The 7,500-nt window shown below is 50.7% G+C and overlaps 3 protein-coding genes across 5 annotated transcripts in view; 1 reads left to right on the forward strand and 2 right to left on the reverse strand.

The window, feature by feature from the left end:
• fars2 (phenylalanyl-tRNA synthetase 2, mitochondrial) overlaps positions 1-7,500 on the forward strand; it is a 101,106-nt gene that overhangs the window by 34,258 nt on the left and 59,348 nt on the right. The gene's annotated exons all lie outside the window — the stretch shown is intronic.
• On the reverse strand, positions 1,537-2,298 carry LOC139070743 (ctenidin-1-like). The gene has a single exon (XM_070553521.1). The coding sequence runs from the start codon at positions 2,285-2,287 to the stop codon at positions 1,616-1,618; it is 672 nt and encodes a 223-aa protein (XP_070409622.1). The 5' UTR covers positions 2,288-2,298; the 3' UTR covers positions 1,537-1,615.
• Positions 2,446-3,937, reverse strand: LOC139070744 (uncharacterized). Its single transcript, XM_070553522.1, is given in 2 exon segments — positions 2,446-3,669; positions 3,672-3,937. Coding segments are annotated over 2 exon segments (432 nt in total). The 5' UTR covers position 3,937; the 3' UTR covers positions 2,446-3,502.

The following is a 7,500-nucleotide window of genomic DNA, read 5'->3' on the forward strand; positions in this document are numbered from 1 at the left end:
ATCCCCTCATACATCCCCTCATCTTCCATCCATCCCTCCATCATCTATCCATCCCCTCATCTTCCCTCCATCCCTCCATCATCCATCCCTCCTTCATCCATCCCTCCATCATCCATCCCTCCATCATTCTTCCCTCCATCATTCTTCCCTCCTTCGTCCATCCCTCCTTCATCCATCCCTCCTTCATCCATCCCTCCCCTCATTGTCCATCCCTCCCCTCATCCATCTCATCTTCCATCCATCCCTCCATCATCCATCCATCCATCATCCATCCATCCCCTCATCTTCCATCCATCCCTCCATCATCTATCCATCCCCTCATCTTCCATCCCTCCCTCCATCATCCATCCATCCCCTCATCTTCCCTCCATCCCTCCTTCATCCATCCCTCCTTCATCCATCCCTCCATCATCCATCCCTCCATCATCCATCCCTCCATCATTCTTCCCTCCATCATTCTTCCCTCCTTCATCCATCCCTCCTTCATCCATCCCTCCCCTCATTGTCCATCCCTCCCCTCATCCATCCCCTCATCTTCCATCCCTCCCTTCTTTCCCTCATCTTCCATCCCTCCATCATCCATCCCTCCATCATCCATCCCTCCATCATTCTTCCCTCCATCATTCTTCCCTCCTTCATCCATCCCTCCTTCATCCATCCCTCCCCTCATTGTCCATCCCTCCCCTCATCCATCCCCTCATCTTCCATCCCTCCCTTCTTTCCCTCATCTTCCATCCCTCCATCATCCATCCCTCCATCATCCATCCCTCCTTCATCCATCCCTCCATCATCCATCCCTCCATCATTCTTCCCTCCATCATTCTTCCCTCCTTCATCCATCCCTCCTTCATCCATCCCCCCTCATCTTCCATCCCTCCCTTCTTTCCCTCATCTTCCATCCCTCCATCATCCATCCCTCCTTCATCCATCCCTCCATCATCCATCCTTCCTTCATCCATCCCTCCTTCATCCATCCCTCCATCATCCGTCCCTCCATCATCCGTCCCTCCATCATTCTTCCCTCCATCATTCTTCCCTCCTTCATCCATCCCTCCTTCATCCATCCCTCCCCTCATTGTCCATCCCTCCCCTCATCCATCCCCTCATCTTCCATCTCTCCCTTCTTTCCCTCATCTTCCATCCCTCCATCATCCATCCCTCCATCATCCATCCCTCCTTCATCCATCCCTCCATCATCCATCCCTCCATCATCCATCCCTCCTTCATCCATCCCTCCATCATCCATCCCTCCATCATTCTTCCCTCCATCATTCTTCCCTCCTTCATCCATCCCTCCTTCATCCATCCCCCCTCATCTTCCATCCCTCCCTTCTTTCCCTCATCTTCCATCCCTCCTTCATCCATCCCTCCATCATCCATCCCTCCATCATCCATCCCTCCATCATTCTTCCCTCCATCATTCTTCCCTCCTTCATCCATCCCTCCATCATCCATCCCTCCTTCATCCATCCCTCCATCTCTCTTCCCTCCATCATCCATCCCTCCTTCATCCATCCCTCCATCATTCTTCCCTCCTTCATCCATCCCTCCATCATCCATCCCTCCTCCTTCATCCATCCCTCCATCATTCTTCCCTCCTTCATCCATCCCTCCTTCATTCATCCCTCCCCTCATCATCCATCCCTCCTTCATCCATCCCTCCATCTCTCTTCCCTCCATCATCCACCCCTCCATCATCCATCCCTCCTCCTTCATCCATCCCTCCATCATTCTTCCCTCCTTCATCCATCCCTCCATCATTCTTCCCTCCTTCATCCATCCCTCCATCATCCATCCCTCCTCCTTCATCCATCCCTCCATCATTCTTCCCTCCTTCATCCATCCCTCCTTCATTCATCCCTCCCCTCATCATCCATCCCTCCTTCATCCATCCCTCCATCTCTCTTCCCTCCATCATCCACCCTCCTTCATCCATCCCTCCATCATCCATCCCTCCTTCATCCATCCCTCCATCATTCTTCCCACCTTCATCCATCCCTCCATCATCCATCCCTCCTCCTTCATCCATCCCTCCATCATTCTTCCCTCCTTCATCCATCCCTCCATCATTCATCCCTCCTTCATCCATCCATCCATCTCTCTTCCCTCCATCATCCATTCCTCCTCCTTCATCCATCCCTCCATCATTCTTCCCTCCTTCATCCATCCCTCCATCATTCTTCCCTCCTTCATCCATCCCTCCATCATCCATCCCTCCTTCATTCATCCCTCCCCTCATCATCCATCCCTCCTTCATCCATCCCTCCATCATCCATCCCTCCTTCATTCATCCCTCCATCATCCATCCCTCCTTCATTCATCCCTCCCCTCATCATCCATCCCTCCTTCATCCATCCCTCCATCTCTCTTCCCTCCATCATCCACCCTCCTTCATCCATCCCTCCTCCTTCATCCATCCCTCCATCATTCTTCCCTCCTTCATCCATCCCTCCATCATCCATCCCTCCTCCTTCATCCATCCCTCCATCATTCTTCCCTCCTTCGTCCATCCCTCCTTCATCCATCCATCCCCTCATCTTCCATCCATCCCTCCATCATCTATCCATCCCCTCATCTTCCATCCCTCCCTCCATCATCCATCCCTCCATCATTCTTCCCTCCATCATTCTTCCCTCCTTCATCCATCCCTCCTTCATCCATCCCTCCCCTCATTGTCCATCCCTCCCCTCATCCATCCCCTCATCTTCCATCCCTCCATCATCTATCCATCCCCTCATCTTCCATCCCTCCCTCCTTCATCCATCCATCCCCTCATCTTCCATCCATCCCTCCATCATCTATCCATCCCCTCATCTTCCATCCCTCCCTCCATCATCCATCCATCCCCTCATCCATCCCCTCATCTTCCCACCATCCCTCCTTCATCCATCCCTCCATCATCCATCCCTCCATCATCCATCCCTCCATCATTCTTCCCTCCATCATTCTTCCCTCCTTCATCCATCCCTCCTTCATCCATCCCTCCCCTCATTGTCCATCCATCCCCTCATCCATCCCCTCATCTTCCATCCATCCCTCCATCATCCATCCCTCCATCATCCATCCCTCCATCATTCTTCCCTCCATCATTCTTCCCTCCTTCATCCATCCCTCCTTCATCCATCCCTCCCCTCATTGTCCATCCCTCCCCTCATCCATCCCCTCATCTTCCATCCCTCCATCATCTATCCATCCCCTCATCTTCCATCCCTCCCTCCTTCATCCATCCATCCCCTCATCTTCCATCCATCCCTCCATCATCTATCCATCCCCTCATCTTCCATCCCTCCCTCCATCATCCATCCATCCCCTCATCCATCCCCTCATCTTCCCCCCATCCCTCCTTCATCCATCCCTCCATCATACATCCCTCCATCATCCATCCCTCCATCATTCTTCCCTCCATCATTCTTCCCTCCTTCATCCATCCCTCCTTCATCCATCCCTCCCCTCATTGTCCATCCCTCCCCTCATCCATCCCCTCATCTTCCATCCCTCCCTTCTATCCCTCATCTTCCATCCCTCCATCATCCATCCCTCCATCATCCATCCCTCCATCATTCTTCCCTCCATCATTCTTCCCTCCTTCATCCATCCCTCCTTCATCCATCCCTCCATCATTCTTCCCTCCATCATTCTTCCCTCCTTCATCCATCCCTCCTTCATCCATCCCCCCTCATCTTCCATCCCTCCCTTCTTTCCCTCATCTTCCATCCCTCCTTCATCCATCCCTCCATCATCCATCCCTCCATCATCCATCCCTCCTTCATCCATCCCTCCATCATCCATCCCTCCTTCATCCATCCCTCCATCATCCATCCCTCCTTCATCCATCCCTCCTTCATCCATCCCTCCATCATCCATCCCTCCATCATCCATCCCTCCATCATTCTTCCCTCCATCATTCTTCCCTCCTTCATCCATCCCTCCCCTCATTGTCCATCCCTCCCCTCATCCATCCCCTCATCTTCCATCCCTCCCTTCTTTCCCTCATCTTCCATCCCTCCATCATCCATCCCTCCATCATCCATCCCTCCTTCATCCATCCCTCCATCATCCATCCCTCCATCATCCATCCCTCCTTCATCCATCCCTCCATCATCCATCCCTCCATCATTCTTCCCTCCATCATTCTTCCCTCCTTCATCCATCCCTCCTTCATCCATCCCCCCTCATCTTCCATCCCTCCCTTCTTTCCCTCATCTTCCATCCCTCCTTCATCCATCCCTCCATCATCCATCCCTCCATCATCCATCCCTCCATCATTCTTCCCTCCATCATTCTTCCCTCCTTCATCCATCCCTCCATCATCCATCCCTCCTTCATCCATCCCTCCATCTCTCTTCCCTCCATCATCCACCCCTCCATCATCCATCCCTCCTCCTTCATCCATCCCTCCATCATTCTTCCCTCCTTCATCCATCCATCCATCTCTCTTCCCTCCATCATCCATTCCTCCTCCTTCATCCATCCCTCCATCATTCTTCCCTCCTTCATCCATCCCTCCATCATTCATCGCTCCTTCATCCATCCATCCATCCATCTCTCTTCCCTCCATCATCCATTCCTCCTCCTTCATCCATCCCTCCATCATTCTTCCCTCCTTCATCCATCCCTCCATCATTCTTCCCTCCTTCATCCATCCCTCCATCATCCATCCCTCCTTCATCCATCCCTCCATCATCCATCCCTCCTTCATTCATCCCTCCCCTCATCATCCATCCCTCCATCCATCCCTCCATCATCCATGCCTCTTTCATTCATCCCTCCATCATCCATCCCTCCTTCATCCATCCCTCCATCTCTCTTCCCTCCATCATCCACCCTCCTTCATCCATCCCTCCATCATTCTTCCCTCCTTCATCCATCCCTCCATCATCCATCCCTCCTTCATCCACCCTCCTTCATCCATCCCTCCATCATTCTTCCCTCCTTCATCCATCCCTCCATCATCCATCCCTCCATCATCCACCCTCCTTCATCCATCCCTCCATCATTCTTCCCTCCTTCATCCATCCATCCATCATCCATCCCTCCTCCTTCATCCATCCCTCATCTTCCATCCCTCCTTCATCCATCCCTCCATCATCCATCCCTCCTTCATCCATCCCTCCATCATCCATCCCTCCTCCTTCATCCATCCCTCCATCATTCTTCCCTCCTTCATCCATCCATCCTCTCTAACTAGTATAGTTGCTCCATATCAGTTTTCAATTTTCAACATTACATTTCATCCATCCTGTCAGCATAATCATTGGTAAACAGCTGATAGACACACACACACACACACACACACACACACACACACACACACACACACACACACACACACACACACACACACACACACACACACACACACACACACACACACACACACACACACGCTCCCTGACCAACAAATGAGCGTGTGAGCAAAGAGAGGGAGTGTCCACTGGTGTCCTATTCTACGTATTCTCTGTGTGTGTGTGTGTGTGTGTGTGTGTGTGTGTGTGTGTGTGTGTGTGTGTGTGTGTGTGTGTGTGTGTGTGTGTGTGTGTGTGTGTGTGTGTGTGTGTGTGTGTGTGTGTGTGTGTGTGTGTGTGTGTGTCTCCTGGGTTTATGAAGGGCAGAACAAACATTTGTTTGTGCAGCGATCCATCTCAGCCCGACCCGCTGCCTCCATAACAGGCAGCATGTTGGTGTGTGTGTGTGTGAGTGTGTGTGTGAGTGTGTGTGTGTGTGTGTGGGGGGGGGGGGGCAGCTGACGGGTGGATAAACAAACCTCTCCATCGATCATAAATAGATGATCAACAATAATAATTACACATTCTGGATAAAAATGCTCTGAGTAATAGTTTATGAGTTTTCACAGAGACGTTTGTTATTAATCTTCCTGGATTATTTCTCTTCCTCTGCTGGTAATTTGAGTTTAGGACGTTTCAGCAGCGCCTGCGTTTTAGCACCATAATGTTTTTGTCCCTAGAGAGACTTGCTGACCAGTCTGGGTGTGGTGGATCCTGCTTTATTCACCTGCGCTGCTTAAACCCTTTCTGTCACATGACCATTCAGAAACACACATTCATGGCTTCATGTCTGGATTATTGTCATTCTCTTAATGCTGGAATTAACCAAGCTTCCAGATCCAGACAACAAAAGTCCAAAATTCAGTGGCTAGGTTCCTGAGGGGGCCAGAAGAAGGAGTCGTGTCACTCCCATGCTGGAGCGCCTGCGCTGGCTTTCTACTGGTGGTAGAAGTCACTGCTGGGAACCACACCACCATGCCTCCTACCCATGCGTCCCATCACGGCCTCTTAGATCCTTACATCGGACCTTTTGGAAGTTCCACCAGAGGAGAGCGGGCTTTTCATTTCTCCGACCTAAATTATGGAATGGTCTCCCGCCGGAGGTGAGGCCGGCTCCGTCGTTGGATTAAAGAGGCGTTGTTCTTCTTCGACCTTCTCATAGGAGCTGGGGTGAGTCTAGTTTTATTGTCTCTACTGCTGCTGTCTGGGTATGAGACGGTTTTATGATTTTTTACCTTTTTACTCGCATCACATGGAGAACTTTGGGCACGATACGTGTGAGAAGGTGCTTTAATAGATGATCTATGATTTTAGACAAATCCGCATTTTTCTTCTTTGTTTTCTGTTTCTAAGAAAGCAAACATGAATCTTCACCCAGACCCGTCAGTGAGGACTAAACACAGCTGGGGAGCGAGTGGTGGGCGGAGTCTAGGTGTGGGCAAGATATCAAAAACGCATCTATTTGTCCATGTTTGTATTTTCTGTATGTATAAAAGGAAAAGGCGAGTAGGTTGGTGGTGCTCTTACCGACCAGAAGGGGTGGAGTCACATGACTCAGACTGGGGTAACATCCTCCATGTGCAGTAATGTAAACATACTTAATAATGAGAATCTGTCTTCAGTACTTTGCAGTAAAACTTTACTTCTGATACTTTTGTACTTGTTCAGCTGTACTTATGTTTTCAATCCTAACAACTAAAAGTACTTTAGTACTTCATTTTGCAGTGTTTAAGTAGCAATAGATGTAGCTCAGGTGTCACCAACCTGTCCTGGAGGGCCACCATCCTGTTCTTTGCTCCTACACACCTGATTGAAAGGAACGAGTAACTAACACACCTGTGCAGGGTTCAGGAGAGGATAAAATGTGTGGCGGAGCAGGAAACAGAAAACCAGCAGGATGGTAGCCCTCGAGGACTGGAGTTGGTGACACCTGAGCTGGGGGAACTTACTACCAATAAAGCGGGCTGTGGAGCGATCATGCTGCCACAGCCCCCCCTGGTGGACAGCGTTTGTTTTCGTGCGTACGGGTCGATGGAGGTGATGTCAGCCCATAAACGCCGGTCCTACCAGAACCTGAGACACTCGGTGAAACCAGGATGAAAACGTTCTCCTGATTCGGTGGTTGTTTACGATGTTCATGATGACATCATCTGTGTCACATGACCCAGTCAGGTTTAAAACCATCAGTTTCATTTTATCTCCCAGAGATCCGGTG

The sequence above is a fragment of the Nothobranchius furzeri genome, chromosome 7 (genome assembly GCF_043380555.1).
Source record: "Nothobranchius furzeri strain GRZ-AD chromosome 7, NfurGRZ-RIMD1, whole genome shotgun sequence".
Classification (NCBI taxonomy): Eukaryota; Metazoa; Chordata; class Actinopteri; order Cyprinodontiformes; family Nothobranchiidae; genus Nothobranchius; species Nothobranchius furzeri.

What these genes read in the sequence shown, in the direction of transcription:
- LOC139070743 (XM_070553521.1), bottom strand. Translation starts at nt 2,287, where the DNA reads ATGAAGGAGGGATGGATGATGGAGGGATGGATGAAGGAGGGATGGATG.